The following is a 19633-nucleotide window of genomic DNA, read 5'->3' as shown; positions in this document are numbered from 1 at the left end:
AATCATTTTTTTAAGTTAACCTTGAGCATAATTGTTGACAGCTCCTCATACACGTCACCTGCCTCTGTGGTTTCCAGGGCAACCTTGTCTCCATGAACAACGTGCCATGGTTAAGATAACATTTAAGGACCTTGCTGGTCTTTGTTTTCCTGAAAGAAAAGGCAGACTCAATTAAACAAGGCCAGTGCTTTTTTTGTTTACATCACTAGGCGTGATTAAACAAAATTTAATTAAAAGTCCAATTCTTGCTCTGCGAAATGCGTGAAAAATATTACATTGGGTGGAACGCAGATGTAATGATATGAGCTGCATCCAGGCAGGCTGCCTCTTACCCCCTTAACTATCCCAGCTCCACTGGAGGTACTTGCGTTTCAGCAGTTTGCCGGGCATGTAGTGTCATTACGGCGCACACAAACACACACACAGTTCCACACAGTACAGTCGCTAATTGGCTCATTGAACCCTTGTCTCACCCCCTTCCCATGTGTGCCCAATTTGTCTCGTTTAATAGCTACAGGAACTGCAGAGTTGAGACAAAGCTGTCTTTATTCCTTTTATTTATCGGTGGAGGTAAGTACACAAAGGCTACAAACAGCAGCCCAGTTTTGATAAGGAAGACAGATAACAAAGTGCACCCCAAACCCCAAAAGCTGCGCCACGCAACTGTTGTTTATGAAGCAGAGCAGATGAAAACAAGTTGGAGTCCGCGGGGAGGAGAAGTGTACAGCTACAGTAAAGATGCTACTGTGGAATGTCAGCGTGCACAAACCACAGCTCGCACACAAGACTGAAACAAAATTTTAGGATGACTTCAAAGGAGGTAAGAAACTGCTTGGCCGAATGTTCAGAGGAGGAGAGTACAGCCAGAGATTGTAAATCAAAGAATGTTATCCTTTATTCTTTGTATAAGGAGGAAATTGAATTCATTTTCCATCTCTGTTTCATGCTGCTGCTGCTCCAGGTGAAGTCTTTTAATACAAGACTGGCTCTAAACGTTGGGGTTGAAATGTCCGCCTCATCCCTCTCATTTCCCCTTCATCACAGTCTATGTTTTAACCAATCATCACCTCTTTCCTCCCTTCTGCGTTCCTGTGATCTATGTTTCTCCCGATCACATTCTGTCTAATCGCTTGACACTTACATGAATATTCAGCAGCCTCACCTGTGGGTTCATGAATATTAATGAGGCCTAAATGAAGTGCGAACACTAGAGGTGCTGGCGGGGTCTCTGCCTAACATTTTGGCTCTTTTTAAATATGGTCTAATATGTACTTAATGACCACTGAGCTGACATTCTATCCACTGGTCCATAGATGTAATGCTTCCACTTAGTTAAAGGAGACCAAAGTGGGCAGAAGGCAGAGGAGAGAGACATAAAGAGATGAGAGGGATGAATAAACGCAGAAAGGTAGACACAGGAAAAGGGATGAGTTTTTTTCTAAAAGAAGACAGCATGAGAGAAAAGCAGGAGAGTTAAGGGATATATCACCAAACTGAACGGATATTCACAAGCACCTACCAACAGAGAAGCTGAGGAGTGAGAGAGAGAGAGAGAGAGAGAGAGAGAGAGGGAGAGAGAGAGTGTGCAGAGGGAGGGAAAGAGCCTGGAAAAGATGAGAGAGATGTAAAAGACAGAAAGTGAGAACATGCTCCTGGGGGGATTTCGGAAAGCAGCAGGCAGTCTCTCCGGCTCCACTCCAGAGGACTTATAGTCTTAATGGCTGCCTGCTCCGCCTTTAGCGTTAGCATTAGCACAGCCATGGGCTAATCCATGGCCAGGACCCCAAGCATGTCAGGACTGAGGGCTTTAGACACGCCCTGATCCCCTGCAGAACAGCTTACTTTGGCTTGCTGCTCCTTGCCAACATCTGCAACTACACACACAAACACAGAAACATGCACACAAGATGCCGCACACGCTCCGGCCCGTCTGGACCTCTGTCACAGGGGGCATAGATCAGAGCGGGTTGCTAGTCAGAGGCAATGAAGGATGGGGTTCCCCTGACTGAAAAGTGGCTCCTCTGCTGAGTTGGGAGCCTAATTTCTATGCTAATGACTGCGATGTATCTATGATCCCATTGTGTCAGAGGGATATTACCACTCCTCATTCCTCCCCTTTCCAACTCCCACTACAATATCATTAAGACTGGGCTAATTATGGGGATCTGTGCACGTAACGGCAGCCTTGAACACACCCAGACAGAGCCACACGCACACACACACATGCATTCAACCTCCACCCATGTAATTCCTATTCTCTACCATCAGTGCGAACACACTGATGCACTGACTGCACTTTCCTTTTTCCTGCCTGCCTGTCTAAGAGAGTGATTGCTGGACGCAGGCTGGCCCAACGGGAAAACGGATGCACAAGAGAGGGGTGAGACAGGAGGTCAGGGCAGGGGAACTCTGGGAGATTAATGGCCCAGAAGAAGCTGGCACGGAGGGGAGTGCATAAAGACATATCAGATCGAGCCATGCGCCTGTGTGCGTGCCTGTGTGTGTGTGTGTGTGTGTGTGTGTTTGAAAGGGGGGTCTGCCAATAAGAATAAAACACATTATGCTCATTAAACCACAGAGAACAGTGGTCATTCAGTTAGTGCAGGCTAGAGGCTGGTGTGTGTGTGTGTGTGTGTGTGTGTGTGTGTGTGTGTGTATGTATTCAGGAGGCATCCTCTCCGGCTCTGCTCCTACTATTAGCCACTGATTTACATGGGGAGCAGCAGCACTGTAGCTAGCTCTGAGTTACGACTTCAATTACCGCGGCAGCAGGACACACAAGCGTGTGTGTGCACACACATGCACGCACGCACCCACACACACAAAGGTGCTTAAAAGAGATGGAGAGACACAACACAGAGAATCTCATTGTGTCTTCAGATTGGGCTGAACAAGGAAATGAGGCCTAGATTGGATTGGATTTGACAGAAATATATGCCGGTGTTCTTGCATCTCAAACAGAGTGTGTTAGGGTTTGTCCTTGTGAGGAAGAAGACACAAGGAAGGAGCCTGACCTTGAATGTCTGAAACGGGCATTATTAATCAAAAATCTTTTATGAAATTATTTTCTGTTCCAGTGCATCCCTCAAAGGCTCTTCATTTATCACCCATTATGACCCTGCACGCTCGTGTGTGTGTGTGTGTGTGTGTGTGTGTGTGTGTGTGTGTGACGGACAAAAACACAAGTGATTATTTGTATATGCACGTGCAAACTGTACATAACAGAGTCAAGTTGTTCGTTGTAGACGTACAGGCAGCCCGTGCACAGAGTGCTGCCTCAAGTGAGCTTGAGGGCAAACCCAAACTATATCCTCTGCAGCTGAAAACAGGGCACAGAAAAAGATTTACAACCCTGACACGAACAATACAATACTACGATAAAGCCGCTATTGTGTGCAAACAAGCGCAGCTGCCATATCCTTATTATTTATGAAATACTGACAATGGTGAAGAAGCTATTTGAAGAAAAATGTAAACATAATGGAGAGAATTATGAGGAGGAGGAGGAGGTGGAGAAGGAGGGAGGCAGGGAATTATAAAATATTGAAAAATCACAAGAGTGAGAGAGAAGCTGGGGGCGTGCGTGGAGGGAAACATGCAGCTAAGTGAGAGTGAAGGGGAAAGAAGACATTAAAAGAGACTTATGGGGAGAGTGAGAACAAAATGTAGAAAGACAGAGACGGAGCGGGAGCGAGAAAGGAGGACATGAGGGTGATAGGACGGGCCTTAATGAAGATAGACAACTCCTATCCTTGCCCTGATAAGCAGGAATCTCCAATCACCGCAGTGACGCCAACGCTATCAATAATGGCTGGGTGGCAAGTACTTCACTGGCATGAAAAGAGAGCACATGCGGCATCTGCTAGTGCCAGCCCATATTAAATGGGAAGATACCCTCAAGAACTATCAGAGAGAGAGAGAGACAGAGCACATGAGGCAGGACAAGATAAAGTGGGAGAAAGTAGGAGGCATATATTCTCTAACTCAAAGGCGCAACCACAGGAGAGCAAAACAAGAGAGGAGGATAAGAATAAGCAAAAAAGGCATCCATCCCTGCGTCGTGATGTTTGATCATGTGAGTGAAAGGTAGCCAGGCAAGCGTAGGTGTGCGAGGAGAGATGAGGAGAAACTCTAAGTGGGACACCCCCCCTCCCCTCCATCATCACCATCATCATTCTAGCTCAGCCAATAACCAGACGGTCTTAATATCCCAGTCCTCATGCCAGACATACGCGCACAAATGTGCACATGCACACACTCAAATGATGAGAAAAATGTCTTGAACTCCCAAAACCATCATTAATCTAAACTCTGGTTCCATTAGGGAAGATTCAGCATAATTAGTTTTGCGTGTTTTCAATGTGTGCGTGCGTGTGTGCTTATGTGTGTGTGTATCTTGAAGAAATGAAAAGTGTGGTTTAGTGCGTGTGTAGCTTGAGTTATGAGTAGATGATATTAGATTGTGTTGTAGAGACTGAGGCTTCCCCTGGTGATCTGCCATGCTGAACATGTGTTTGCCATTATTGCGTTTCAGACAGAGACAAAGAGAAAACTCAATCAGGTGAAATCTAATATCACTGCCACTGTATGTGGAAACTGTATACGGTGTGTTTATGTTTTTGCTGTGTGTGTTTGTGGAGGTCCTCCACTGTGAAGGCTAATATTGATTCGTGTTGTACCATAAGATAATTACACTTTTGCTCTGGGAGGTAAACCCCCCCTGTGTGTATGTACTGCATATTTGTGTGTACATGGCGGTATTTGTGCTCCTGTGTGTGCACTCGCTCTCTGCATGAAGTCTGTGGTGGATTAATTCAAGCACAGGGTTGCCCTTACAATGATCATAAAAATATTGTATGTGCATGTGTGTGTGTGTGTGTGTCTGTGTGGAGATATGGTGGTGAACTCCCCTAATATGACCCATGGGACTTGGACACAGGCAGCGTGCTACTAATGCGGTCTGAAATAGGAAGTAGGCCTTGCCCGGGCTGCAGGCACCTCGCTAGTTTGACGGAACGTCACGCCGACCGACCGACTGCCTCTGTGTGGGTTTGGTCCTGCTTTTATCTATATCCAACTTTTCGCTTCTGCTGATCTAAGATGCATGGATGTTGGATCAAGGGTGCTATTTCTGATGCTACTTTTCACTCTCCGCTTTTGAAGTTCTCCAATAATTTAATGAGGAGCGTCACTCCGCATTTGCAAGCCTTCTTATGTGAGGCACGCGTCTGTCTTCTGAATATAAGATGGTGGTGTAATGGGCCGTCGGAAAGTTGAGAGAAACACTCCCACTGTTGTGTTGCTGGGTGTCAGAAGTTAGGTAAGCCTCTGCATATGTGCATGGTAAGCATATGGAAGCTCTCAGAGGAACACCGGAAGAAACACGGATGCAGGAGCATTCATGCAAGAACTTGTACATGCACATAAGTATGTGCGCACATAATGCTGGTGAGGCTGCTCATACATATTGAGCAGGTACCTCTGGAAGCATGACTTAAAGTCTCTCAATTATGAATCTGGTCAGATGCTGTGTTTGCTCACACCTCATTACACACAGTCCCCTTTATCCCACTTCTTTAAGAGAGGAGCCGAACATGCCACTGCCACTCATTTAGCCAGGAGTGGTTAAAATTTAGGAAAACAGAGAGGAGGAAAGCAGATGGGGAGGAGAGGCATGAGGCAGAGAGAGAGAGAGAGAGAGAGAGAGAGAGAGAGAGAGACACGTCCTACATGCTGACAAATGAATCATCAGTCTAAATGAAGGTCTGACTGCACAACTAAAAAAAACCACACAGGAGGTGGAGGAGACGAACGCAGCATGACCGGGATTGAGCCGGGTCTCGGCAACCAATGAGATAAAGGAATTACTCATGCGCCCTCCCCTGTGAGATAGTGCCCTTACACACAGAATGATCGCACGGTTATGGTTACTGATTGGCTTTCAGTTGGCAACTGATCACATCGTCACGGTTACTGATGGCATTACCAAGGTAACTGATCACTTTGTCATGGAGATGCTGCTAGAAAAAGAAGCGGGAGGAGGACTCATTATTTATTTCCTTGCAAAATGTGTGTGTGTGTCCCTTTTTCCAGGTTAAGGATACACAATGTAAACTGCACATGGGGGGGGGTAAATGAGCATTCAGGATGATAAGTCGGTTTCCAAATAAGTCCTGAAGGGCCCGGGGATGCTGGGTGTTCTGCCTGACTGGTTAAGGTCAGAGCACAGTCAGTTAAGAAGGTGTCTCTGAACTGGGAGTGTGTGCGTGTTTACATCGGTTTGCATTCATGTGCGAATCTGAATCAATAGCAGCAAGGAATGAGAGGCTATCTGGCTATACTGCACATGTGACTACATTCCTCTGCCTCACTTTGAAAGTGATATTGATCGCCATGGTCTCTCCCTGTGAACTCAATACAGCATCTTACTTATCCACACCTGAGCATGGGAGGCAAAAGACACAAGCTCGCACATAGGTATTGACGCATTGCTCATGGTCACAAATAAAACGCTACACAAACATCTGGGATTTCAGAAGTTGAAAACCTTCTCCTCATCCTACCTGTGCACCTTGCTCACATACCTCTCGCAAAATCCAACAAATGTGGACCCCATTGCTACTTCAGGTACCATAATGCTTTGCTGGACTGCTTTGAAAGCCAGACTGCAATAGCATTTTTTTTCTCAGTATGCCTCAGGCACATTCACCTAAATAAATGAAGTATCATACTGTTGAGGCACACCAGACTGGGCTAAATTGGGCCAGTGTGTGTTAGTGTGTCTGTGTGTGTTTGTTGTTTGTGTTCAGCCGCTAATTGGGCTGTGTCTGAATGGGTTTTTCTCTGTGCATGCGTGGAGCACAGAGGGCCAATGAGGGCGGTGTAGACAGTTTAATGCCTCCGCTGAGAAAAGAGGTTCAAGGACAGATCACTCACTCTCTTCATCACTTTTTCTCACTCTCTCCGTCTCCGTCCTTTGCGTCCCTCTCTTTTCTACCTCTTTCGCGCCTTTTTTCTCTTTTCTACCCCTTCCTGTGGGATATTTAGCAATCCATTCACTGCGATCCATTAGGAGACTCCACCCTGCCCTGCACGCACACACACACACACACGTCCACACACACTCCAATTAGTGGCTAAACCAGAGACTAAGAGCAATTAGAGCAAGCAGACATCCTCTAAGCTCTGCTGAATTCACTCAATGTGTATGTGTGTGCGAGTGTGTGTCTGAATCTGTGTTTATCCCTGTTTGTGTGCTGGTCTGTGTCTGTTCCAATTAGGTGTGTGTCTGCCTGGCAAGAAGCCATGCAGCTTTACCTGGCTGTAGGACACTGATGCCGAGCAGGTTGGAAGTGCGGTTGGCCACTCTGCTCCAGCTGTTGTCGTAGTTCCTCCTCCACAGCACGGCGGTGCACTGGTACTTGCCCGCCTCGCGACGCCCTGCGCGGGTCACCGACAACCGGAAGTTGGTGTTGGAGTGGGAGCGGTCCACTGTGGTGCGGGTGCCCAACCCAAGCAGCTGCTCCCCCCACTGCAGCGTGCCCTCGCGGGTGAAAGTCACAAGGTCTTTGAACTCTCCCTGATCCTCGTTGCCAGCTTCTGTGCCAGCTGGCATGAAGCGCCAGGTGACGGAGGTGGGGACACGAGGGTTGTGACGAGGTTTCACCAGGCACAAGAGGTCAAAGGAGTCGCCGAATGTAACGGATGGTGTCCGTGACGAAGCAGACACCATGAAGGAAGATTCTAGATGGTGGAGAAAGTGGAAAGAATGTTAGAAAGTGTAAAAAATGTCCTTTAAATGCAACTAATGATAAACCCTCTAAAAACAGAGCACAGCTGATTGCATGTAATAATAGCACAATGCAGCCAAGGTGTGTGATTGAGCCTGTTCTCTGAAAGCTTAGCGAATGATGTGGGGGTTTATAATCGTTTCAAGGAAGGAACCTTCCTTGTAAGCATGGCTACCAAAAGGAACAAAGCCCCCTGCTGGAACAAATACAGACATTATTTCCTTAAAGTGCACCGCCTCACCGGTAAAGCAGTTCTAAATCTCCACAAGCATTTTCCTCTATCATTAAGCGGCTAAAGGCTGCCATTTAGCTTATGCATGTATATGTATGTACCACTCTGCGCTTGTGTCTAACTATGAGTTTGAGTGCTTGACTGTGTGAGCGCGCCTCAAAATTAATGGGTGATGCAACAAAGAAAGCCCAGGGGAGAGATTTCCTCTAAGCGCCGATGTTCGATCTACGCCCAAGTCCTTGCCAAGTCTAAACTATCCTCATTAAACTAAAAACGTTCACCCAACTCCATATGTTATTGCCAAGATACATCCACACTGGAGTGCCAGGGAGTCGAGAGAGAGAGAGAAAGAGAGATAAAGATACCGTGGCCCTTTAACAACCTGGCCCTGCTGTACTTATTTCAGGGCATTTCAGGGCATTGCAGAGAATGCTTGAGGTTGAATATGAGAAAGATGGCGATACACAGAAGAAAAAAAGACCAGGGAGGCAGGATAGAAAGATGCTGATTAAAGAAACAGTGTGAAAGATTTAGGGGGATTTAGTGGCATATAGAGGTGAAGACTGCAGCCGACACTTGCTGTGGTTGGAATTCCCTCAGTGTTTATTGTTCAGACAGTTTTTACGAGGAGCCAGATTATCCGCAGAGGTCTTTTTCTCCCCAAAACAAATGCTCCAATGATTAAACCAGTAAAAACACTGAATAAAGCAGTTTCATGTTACAAATCGGTGTTTCTCCAATGCAGTTTGGTTTGTCAGAGAGGGGCCGCTAGCCCAACACCTGCTCATTTGTGCTCACCATTTTTCTCTGAAAAATCAAGATCCAGATGTTCAGGAGATTTCTACCGGGAGCTGAATTATCTGCAGGAGTCCCTCTGATTAAGGGTGTTTTCACACTTGGTCCTTTTCAGCCCTCTTAATGGACTCAGAACGGTGACTCAGCATTGTCTGCGTGTATGTGAACACTTCAGACTCTTCTGAAGTGAACCAAACTCAGACCACTTCGGTTCGCTTCACGTCTGCAGTGTGGTTGGCAGCCATTTTCCAACTTATAAAACACAAATGTACTGGTAGATAGACAATAAATAAACATATAGTGTGAACAGGAAGAGGACTGAGGCCCCATCGGAGCTGAAGTGGACCAGACAGAGTCTTCTTTCAAATGAACTAACAGTGTGAACACTGTTTTCTGTTAGTCCATTTGTTGGTGCACTTCAAGAGGACTTGAGTTTGGTTTATATAAAAAGGACTATTAGTAAAAACTCCCTGAAACCGGTAAAATCACTGAATAAAGCAGTTTCACGTTGCAGAGGGGCTGATGAATATGGTAGCTGACGCGTAGGAGCGAAAAGGCGAATGAACCCTCTAGAGCTACTGTTTGGTTTTCCATTCTGAGACATGGTTGTGCAACATGGTTATCTCTGTGGACAACAGCCTGCTCCCTTTGTAGTTATATATATGGGTCATTCAAGGATTCAGGATCTTTGTCAGACTAGATAATTTATTTCCTTTAGATTTCGCAGATCGTTCCATTATATTCTTGTCAACAGCCACGTCACTTTCTCTCCCTGTCCCTTACCCTCTCTCCTCCTTTGACAGTCGTCACCCCCAGTGTCCTTCAGGGTGTGTAATCAATGGCTTTCTGTCCGGACTTGGCTACTGCTGGGACAGCTGCCTCGGGACATAATTCTCTAATTGACAATAACTCTCCCTTCTCACTCTATCTCTCATCTCCCTGCGCCCCTCTACCATCCATCCATCCATTCCCCTCACTGTCTGCCTGCCTCTGTGACAGGAAAGAGGATTTCACGCCGATCCATTTGTCCCATACAACTCCGTCTTTTTGTTTGTGTGAATAAACACGAATGCGCTTGTTTCCTTCACTGTACAAAGTGCTTGTGGTTGAGTGGGAGACTACTATACATTGGCTTGTGTGCGCGCCTGTATATAGGCTTCTCACTTGCACACACTTGCTACCCCAGACACCCTGAGGGCCCCTTAAGCCAATCAGATGGAAACAAGACTCTCTGCCAAGCATCTTTGTGTTCACCGTGGCAACAAAAACACAATGCTCCCAGAGGATATCCCTCTCCCATCCCCTCTAGGTCTTGTCAGCTAGCACAGGGGAGTCCATAAGGGAGGAGGCAGTGATCTAAATTAAGGCACAGTGACCATATATAATATCTTAAGCTTCAGCTTGTAGAGCAGTACACTTGGAGGACAGGTCAGTGGAAAGTCCAACCTGAGCTCACAAGAAAAGTGGAGCACACACTTGAGTATCTTAAGTAAGGCAAGACTAGTAGGAGGCAAGAAATGTGAAACACAGGAAAAATAAGTTCTCCATCATCACGGCAGCTTTAGATCCAATAAAACAGAAGTTGGAAGCTAAAGTGAGAAAAACGAGGGCCAAAATCTGAGACGAAGTAAAACACACACATTGACCGTCACACAACAGCGCACATTTAGAAAAATCCTTTGATCAACAAGCATGGAGGAGAGCGAGAGGAGATGTTGAGGAGTGTAACTGAAGAGAGACGAGCGGCTTCGGACTTCTATTCCCTGATTTGCATAATGCGTCCCTTGTTCCTCAAACTAATGTTTCTGTTGTTGCCCGAACTTAACAAATGGCCACTTAAAAACTGACATCTCTTCTCTGCAGCACCACTGTGTGCTGCCGCAGGGAGCTAATCCGTTGGTTGTGTGTGTGTGTGTGTGTGTGTGTGTGTGTGTGTGTGTGTGTGCGTTGAGCCCAGTGCTCCTGGTCTGCCAGCTCCTCACTGCTCCGCTCCAGTGGCTTCCTCAGCCTGTACCGAGGATGTTCAGCTTAACTCAGCACTGACAGAGGAGACCCACAGACTGTGAAACACATTGCCGCTGCATTTCCATTCTAATAATTCTGGCTAATCCATATGGGTGTGTGTGCGTGTGTGAGCGTGTATGTGTGTATCTATGATGGGTGTCACGGAAGCAATGCTCTTGACGTGTGGCAGGTGGTGAGAGAGAGAGTGTGTGTGTGTGCGTCTGTGTGTATGTGCCGTAATAGCTCTTTCCCTTGAGCGCTGAATGAATAAACCATGGTATATTCTACTGTGTGGACTGCATGTTCTGCCCGCGCCGTTCATCAGTCTTTAGCAAATCACAAACCATATGCCTCTCTTTGATTTGGTGTGCATATGCGCTGACACACTGTCGTGTACGTGAATTTACATCTGCCCCGGAGTGTATTTTCAATAGGGGGGCCGCCCTGGATACCTGACATTTCACTTGCGTGCACATCATGATGTGTAAGATAATTAGCTGACAGATAAAGTACATTTTCTGTAGCTAAATCCGAATCTTGCGTGGAAATAATATTACAGCAGGATAAACAGTACAGTCCATTTGATCAAGGATATTTAAACCTGTAACAAGCTCAGCTGCTGCTCATCTTAAACATACAGGCTTAGCATGCACAGGCTGATTACTGCTTACTTACACTGCGTGTGAACCGGTGTTCCTGAGGGATGTACAGATAACATATGCGGCATATTTTTTTTAAGTCAGTTATGGACTATTTAAAGTGAATAAATATGCTATTTTATGTTATCATCAGAAGAGTTATGCTTAGTAGCTCATCTAAACTTTTAGCTGAGGCGACGGCATGCAGTCATAACTTAATTAGTAAACCATATAAACTGTATTTTCCCATTCAAATTTACCAGATTTTTCACACTTTATCCACAACAAATATACTACCGCAAGCACTTGAGCAGAAACTATAAAATAATTTTTGATTGGAAATCTTTTGAAAAGATAAAATAATATTTACACTGTGTCTCAATCTGGCCTGCAGGGTGGGACGGTGCTCTCACACCAACCCCCTTCCCTCAATGTGCCATTGAAGTCGGACCAATTCATTATTTTGCAAGTTACAATTAGTAAGTAAGTAAGTCTCAAGTCTTTGCACTCCAGACCCATGGGTCTGGAGTGCAAAGACTTGAGACTTACTTGTAACTGTAACAGAAAAGTCCAAAGTCAAGTCAAAAGGCTCAAGTCCTAGTAAAGTCACGAGTCACTGGTGTTGAAATCCATGCCAAGTTGGAGGGATTTTTTAATTTTGTCAAGTCAAGTCTGAAGTCATCAAATTTGTGACTTGAGTCTAGCTTGATTCCAAGTCATGTGACTCAAGCCATACCTCTGCTAACTGACTTGGCGGGATCAGAATATAGACCATACTGAGGTTATATTAGGCTGCAGTAACTTACCAACAGTCTTCACAGTGACGGTCTTGGTTGCTGCCCTCTCTCCTATCTTCTCCCAGGTAAGCTCCGGCTCAGTACCACTTTGAAGCCACTCAGTGGCCGTGCAGCGGTACTGACCCTCGTCCTCAGGTAAGGCATTATACAGGGACAGAGAGAATGCGTCGGCACGGACTTTCTCCACACGAATCTCCCCATAACTGGAGCGCTCTCTGTAGGAGGGGCTGTGCCACACGGTGCCGTCGCGATCCACGGAGGCCACCTCCTGTGCCGGTCCAGTCGCCTGCTTGTCTGTCCACTGCCAGACAACAGACAGGGGACCTGTAGTGGAGTGGACCGAGCAGGTCAGCTGGATCACATCGCCCTCTAGGACCTCCGAAGAGTTGCTGGACAATGACACTGTGATGTTGCTCTCTGAAAGGAAAGAGAAGAGACAGAGAGAGAGAGACATGACGGTGAGGACGAGTAGAGATGGGATACATGAAAGGAGTTAGGAAAAAGTTCCTCAAAATCTCAACTCCTCCTCACGCTGAATCCAAGAGACAACAACAATCACACTCTCTGTGTTAAAACATTCAGAGAGTACAGGAGGCCAGGGGCAATAAAACAAATCGCTGAGCCTGTTCCCAGGAGTAGAGTATCTCACAGTCCTGTGCCAGTGCTGTGTGTTTGGATGCCGGTGCACACGTGGGAGGACCATAGTGTGGTTTTGTAGCTGGCCTCGGGCACATCAGAGTGACAGCCAGGGAGAAGGCCCTGGTGATTTTGTGTGTGTGGGTTTAGATTCTCCGTCTGAACCCTGTGTGGCTTGTTGACCAAGTCCACACGGGCACAGGAAAGAAGGCTCAGATCACAGGGCTCAGCTGCACTTCAGAAGAGGAAGAAGATAAAAGTCTTTACTGGCTCTTCTCCTCTGTTTTTCTGCTTTATCTCGACTCTCATCACTTCATCGTCCATCAAACATCATGGAGCTCTAGTTGACCCAAAAGCTGTCTTAGGCCCTGTGGGGCCAATGCTGCTGTCTTTTGGGGATGTGGCTTAAGGTTTCTCACTTCTTTTTTTTTTTTTGATTCTCCCCTCAGGCCAAGCTCTGCTGCTTCCCTCTCAGCTCGCCGGCCCTCCTAATAAGCATGAGCTCTCTGTGAATATGGAATAAACTGGCTTCTTACTTCTATCACGCTCAAATGAACAAAGGGAAAATGCCTTCATCCTTTTCCTCTCTGTCTTTCATTGTAACAGCTTGATAGTTTTTTTTTTCCAACAGCTAAGAACATATTGTATTGTATCACTTTTTTACACTGAGACATGAAGAGAGGATTGTTAGACAGTTACACAAGCAGATACATACATCCTCCTTCCTATAACGCTGTCTGGTTTCTAAACAGTTTGGCTTTTCTTCAACTTTCCTTTTTCCTTCTCTTTGAACTTTATTCTTTTTAATTTCCACATTCCCCCTCACCAGCTCCTTCGTCTTTGTTTTTTGAACTGCAGAATGCACTTCCACTCTCTAAGAGCATATATATATCCTCTCCCTTTTCTCCCTACCCTTGCGCTTGTCCTCTCTATCTGTATGACAGAGATTCAGTGTGGCATGTAAGCTCTCTATCCCTTCCTCATTGCAAAGGTAAACTCATCCATCAGCACTGATTTGCCAGAAGTGTTTACCTCTGTTTTTCCTTTCCTGTCACCTCTGCCTGCCTCGGACTCATCAACTTTAACCCCTGTCGCACCCTATTACCAGCTCTTGCCCAATTCCCCCAATTAGAGTGATGAAGCACATCTTGAAATTGTGTGTGTGTGCGAGATCGAAACTAGGCATGAGAGGACAGTTTGTGCATCAAATACATGCCTGCCTGACCACTTCTGCTGTATTTCATGGAAGTTCTCCTCCAATAACCATGGCCATTATCCTGTGTAAACCCTATAAACATCCTTTATGGGGCATTAAGGTCTTTTGTTAGAAAAACAAAACCTCCCATACAGAGAGACTCCCTGGAGACTGCTGCAGGCTCAGGGCCATTGTTTTGGGCCTATTTAGCAGGGGGTGCCGAGCGGTCAGGATAAGGTAGTGCTGGCTGCTTGAGAGGAGATACTACTCTGTGGTTATTATGTTTTATTATGCTGGTAGCAGCTGGCGCCACACACTGTTGCAGTCCTAAGAGACATGGAGGTACGGAGAGAAGAGGGGATGAAGCAAAATGACCCAGACTGGTGCAGGGGGGCGTTTTCCTGCTGCCAGTGGGATGAAGAAAAATGTCACAGGATTGTGAGCACGGTTTTCAAGGTTTGACTGTAACTTTGCATCAGTCAGACGCAAGCTCGACGTGACCCGACTGGCCAGCTCTGCTTAACCCAGCTGAAGAAGTCTGCCCCAGCAGAACACATTAATTTGGCCTGGGGAACCACTTAGAGAGCCCTGGAGAGCTGGGCGCCTTTCTCTGCTTCTTTTCTTTCTCCACGCTTTAATTTCATGCCTGTTAGCTCAGCCTCCTTGAGTCCGGACTCTTCTGCTCTCCATTATCCAGCTATAGTGTTACCCCCCCCCTCCCCTCATAGCAAAGCCAAGGGAATAGGAAAGACCATAATGCTGCATTACTATCCTTTAGCAATCCACTCAAACAGAAAATACATCAGGAATAAGAGTAGCATCATCCTCTCCCCTCCTGCTCTCAGTTAACAATAGAGGCTGTGCAGCTATCTGTTATAGGCCACCTCGGAGAAAGAAAGAGGGGGAGCCAGAGAGAGAAAGATAGAACGAGAGGCTGAAGAGGAGCACAGCATGACATTCCATGCTGCCTACATGAAGATAAAACTGGTATTATGGGGAGTTCATCGTTCTTAGTGTAATTGACAACTAAGGACAAAACAACTAAGCCAGTGGCCTCGTGAACAGATTATTACTCACTGAGCGGCTGGACTGTGATCTGGACATTGCGGGACCTCTTGCTGCGATCAATAAAGTCTCCCGTGGGCGTCTTCTCTCGCTCTGTCACGCGGCAGATGTATTTCCCAGCATCTTCGGGGCGTAGGTGCTGCAGCTTGAGCAAGTGCACGTTGGCGCTCTCTTTACGCACCGTCATGTGGCCAGCCGCCTCTCGGGCAACATAATCGGGGCCCAGGACAGGCACGGCACTGGGGCCCACCACGGCCACCGGTGAGCTGCTGAAGACCCACGACACCGAGAAGAAGCGCTCTGGGACGTTCTGGGCCTCAATGGTGCAGCGAAGCTCCAGCGGCTCACCGGCCGTGAAGGACCGTCGCTCCGTGCTCACCTGGATGCTGAAGTCCCGATCTGGGTGAAAAAAGATGAAACAGAGGGAACCGTCAAGCTTAAAGGAGGAATATTGAGCAATCAGAAACGTGGTCAAGTGCCTGCCAAAAAGTCATGTTATAACACTCAGTGATACAACTTTGATATATGAAACAAAAAAGAAAATCCCCTTTTGAATGTTGCACATCATTGTGGCTTAGTCGGATAAGAATGTTATCCAACACCAGTAAATGTACAAAACCCTTGAATACAGCACTAGATTTTAAATAAAGCATCAAAATGGGAAGAGCGTACTGTAGCTGCGTAGGTGTGGGGAAGATCTCTTCAAGAAGGTGATATTTGTTGTTTTCCCAAACAACTTTTCTCTGATGTTTAAAACAAGACTGATGTCTAAATGTGGGCTACAATTGAAATGCATAACAGTGCTGCCTTTTCTTAATATCCACTGTCTGTAATGCAGAAACTGCCGGCTGAAAAAATGGGTGGGAGAATGAAGAGATTGAGGGGGTGGGTGGTAAAGGTAGGATGTGAGGTGGTCAGGGAGAGGTAGGGGCAATAAAATATCATCAGTTAGTGTGTGTGTGTGTGAGAGAGAGAGAGAGAGAGAGAGAGAGAGAGAATGAAGCTTGAGGTCACACAGTGCATCGCTCCGAGCTCTGCTCTCTCTCCCCCCTTGGTTTCACCTCTGCAATAAAAAACACATCTAATTAAAATTCTCTTCAGCAGTCTCAAACAGAGTCAGGCGCTCTCCTCCTCCTCCTGCAGTCTAAGTCAGAACAGACAGAGTAAACACTGCTAGCGCTAGCTCCTCCACTTGGCCACATTGCACTTGTCATCTGCGCATGTGCGGCTGTGCTTGTATATGTGTGAGTGTATGTATGTGTGCGTTCGTGTGTGGCTGCCTGTTCAGTTTTATTTGCTGTATTAATTTCCCGATGATGAGCACGGTATGTATCAGAAACTGCTGCTTTGCCTCTCAGTGAGGTGGTAGCCCCGAGCTGTAATTACAAAGACTTTAAACAGACTTCCTGAGAAACACACTCATGTGGAAAAGTTCAAAGCCCGCCGTTGGTATAGAGCTCATTATACACTATGAGCAGGGGGGGGGATATTGTTTTCACATACACAAACATATGTATGCACCCACACACTAAATATTGACACGCACACACACATAGTAACATACAGTCTTGTGAACTGTAATGCCGAGCCACCTTTTAGTTAAAGACAAACAGTGTATTAATCATAGTGGTTCAGCTAGGAATGTGTAACTTGTGTTGAAACATAATCAATCAATCAATAAACAAACATTAAAGCCGCAGCTGTTTTTTTTTTTTTTTGGAAAAACACGTTTTTGTCATATTTAATTAAACTGTCACTACATCCTGACAGTATGAGACGAATGATCTGTGAGAAAATTATGTCCCTCTGCTTCCTCATACTGCATCTAATGGCAGTTGCAAAAATCCACCGTGGCTGAATAAAAACAACGAATCAGAGCCGAGGATTCTCTAACACAGCTGTCAATCATGTCATGTCATGTCAAAACTAGGCATCACTGAGCAAATATAAATCAAGATTCTGTGACTACCTTGCCTACTTCTCACCTCACATGTTTTCAGTAACATAATTAAGTGTACTGTTTAGCTGTTAAATGAGAAAGTTGTGACCCGGCATCCATTTTGAAAATCAGTCAGCAATCTACTACTGTCATGATAGAAGTCCCTTTCACACTGCCTGTTGAAGACGGGAAAGTCACACTGTTATTCCACCTCACCATTCTTTATAAAAAGTACGAGCGCCGAATGGGAGGACTGAATTGTCTCACTTTTAAGTCAGCAGCGGAGGTAATAACAGCGCCGAATCAACGTCTGTATGAAAGGGAAAGCTGACAGGATAGGACTGGTGTGACATTTTGACAATATGTTTTGTATGTGACCCACCGCGGAGAGATTTAAAAGGCTAGTAGCTGTTAGCAGCTAACCCAAAGAGGAAGAACAGCAACTGAAAGTATCTATAAACTGGGGAGACATTAGCTATGTTTCCATCCAAAAGTGATTCGAATCATTGGGAAATGCGCATTAAAAGAAATACGAATCCTGTGTGTTGTTTCCATTAAATGTACGGACTTTGGTGAGAACTACGAACTCGTGCGAGTTTTCCGCAGAACCGGAAATAAAACAAGTCTCGCATTCTTCTTCTTCTACGTTTTCTGGCGGTTGGCAACCAGCTTGTAAATGCATTACTGCCTTCCCGACCCGGAGTGTGGATTTCATCATGGAGAGAGGTGCACTACGTCAGACTTAATTTGAACATAACTGTTTCCATCCCCCGTTTTGCGAATCAACATTTTTTCGAATCAACCAAAACCCGGCTAAATTGAACGTATTTTAGTTTGTGCGAATCAGGGGATTTTAATTCAAATTTTGGCGTTTCCATCATAATTTTCAGATGCAATACTTCTAGATGCACATCTCAACAGACTGATGGAAACATGGCTAATGAGATCTGGGAGCTCTAGCTTCCAAGCTCAACCGCTATATAACAGGGACGGCAAAAAAATAACAAAACAATTCTTCAGAATGTCACCGCTACATGTCACAGCAGAGGCTAGTCACACTTCTTTGCCTAAGGATTGCCAGCATGCTATCTAAAATCACACACTGGGGCTGGCATTACACAACCTTTTTTGTTTTGTAATGTATAAAAAAGCAACACTGGCGTAATAAAGGGTCTTCGTCGCAGCCCTATTGCAGGATCTCTGTGTAAAAAAGGCTATGGTGACAATTTCCGCAAATATGATAAAATGTTCTTTTAAGTAAATAAATGAATAAATAAATACCTAAATAAATAATTTATCATTATATTATTATTCTCGATTTCTGAATCACTGTAATTTGAATATCTTTGAATTTTGTACTCATTAATTAATAAAAACCATTAGGAAAAATTATGAAAATAACCATTACTGGCAGCTGTAGTGCACACATACTGTACATGCACAAAATGGGATAGGGGAGAAGCGTCCACAGATTGCTTGCTGCGCCTACATCAAGGAGAGCAAGACATTGTATAATGGCATTTCAATGGGATTAATTGTGACGAAAAGGAGCAATGCTAAAAGGGCTGTGATCTGTTTTGACAGGAATTAGTCACCACTCAGCATGAAGCTCTATTAAGACCATATTTACAGGAAGAGTTCAGCTGAGAGAATGCAGAGGGATAATAAAAAAAAAACAGCCTCACAGGTCCAGCGTGTGTTAGTGTTTAGAGCCAATTATAAAAAAAGGTACTAAGTGCAAGAGGAAGGTAAGGAGGAAGTGGTTGATGGAGGAATTCTGAGGGAGAAGAAAAAATGCAGTGATGAGACACGACTGCAGAAAATGAGAGGTGATGTGCGAGTGGGGAACAAGGGAGGAGGTGAGAGAAGAGAGAAAGATGGTAAAAACCGAGAGCGAAAGGTACATTAGGATTCTGTCCGTTGCTGCTCTCTCTGATGCTGGCTGTGGGTGATTAGCTAGTGATGGGGCTGTCTTGAGATCCACTCCATCTTTTATAATAGGAGCCTAATGGAGGAGCTGCTCCCTCTCTTTCTAAATTTCTCCCTCGCTCTCCGTCTGTCAAATATGGACATGGACAGGTGCAATATCAAATACACCAGTTCCGCCTAAAGGTATGCAAGTTCTTCCCGCATCTTGCAATAAGTGAGTACACAGAAAGAAATCCAAATGACTCAACACACAAGCTGGAGCACTCACACCCCGAGCTGCACACCCCGAGCCGCACCACTCTGCCGTATTCTCTTTGTCACGTAACAACACCTCCATCTATTATAGATTACAGAGAAGACAGAGAGTGACGAAGGGTGCTGAGAGGGGAGCTCTTTGTGCCTTTTGTCTCCTCCCTGAAGTAGCAGGAACTCATCTGACAAACCTGCTTTACATCTGAGTTTCCACTCTCCTTCTCATCCACCCAGCACTATCTGGGGCACCATCAAGTTGTATTGGTCCAGAGCGGTTCTGGCGCTTAATGGAGAAAGGCAAAACGATTCCACTTTGAAGTGATTTACTGGCATGACACGCTTGCCACTGCGTGCTGCCTTG

At 45.7% G+C, this 19633-nt stretch overlaps 1 protein-coding gene across 1 annotated transcript in view; it reads right to left on the bottom strand.

The window, feature by feature from the left end:
• Nucleotides 1–19633, bottom strand: part of igsf3 (immunoglobulin superfamily, member 3) — a 91125-nt gene that overhangs the window by 15042 nt on the left and 56450 nt on the right. Inside the window, exons 4-6 of the mRNA XM_049595188.1 lie at nt 15165–15551; nt 12266–12673; nt 7318–7743 (exon numbers count right to left, since the gene is read on the bottom strand). Coding sequence (XP_049451145.1) covers nt 7318–7743; nt 12266–12673; nt 15165–15551 — 1221 coding nt within the window. The remainder of the gene's footprint in view (nt 1–7317; nt 7744–12265; nt 12674–15164; nt 15552–19633) is intronic.

This window comes from Epinephelus fuscoguttatus, linkage group LG13 (genome assembly GCF_011397635.1).
Source record: "Epinephelus fuscoguttatus linkage group LG13, E.fuscoguttatus.final_Chr_v1".
Lineage (NCBI taxonomy): Eukaryota > Metazoa > Chordata > Actinopteri > Perciformes > Serranidae > Epinephelus > Epinephelus fuscoguttatus.
This window is presented reverse-complemented; position numbering and strand designations above follow the sequence as displayed.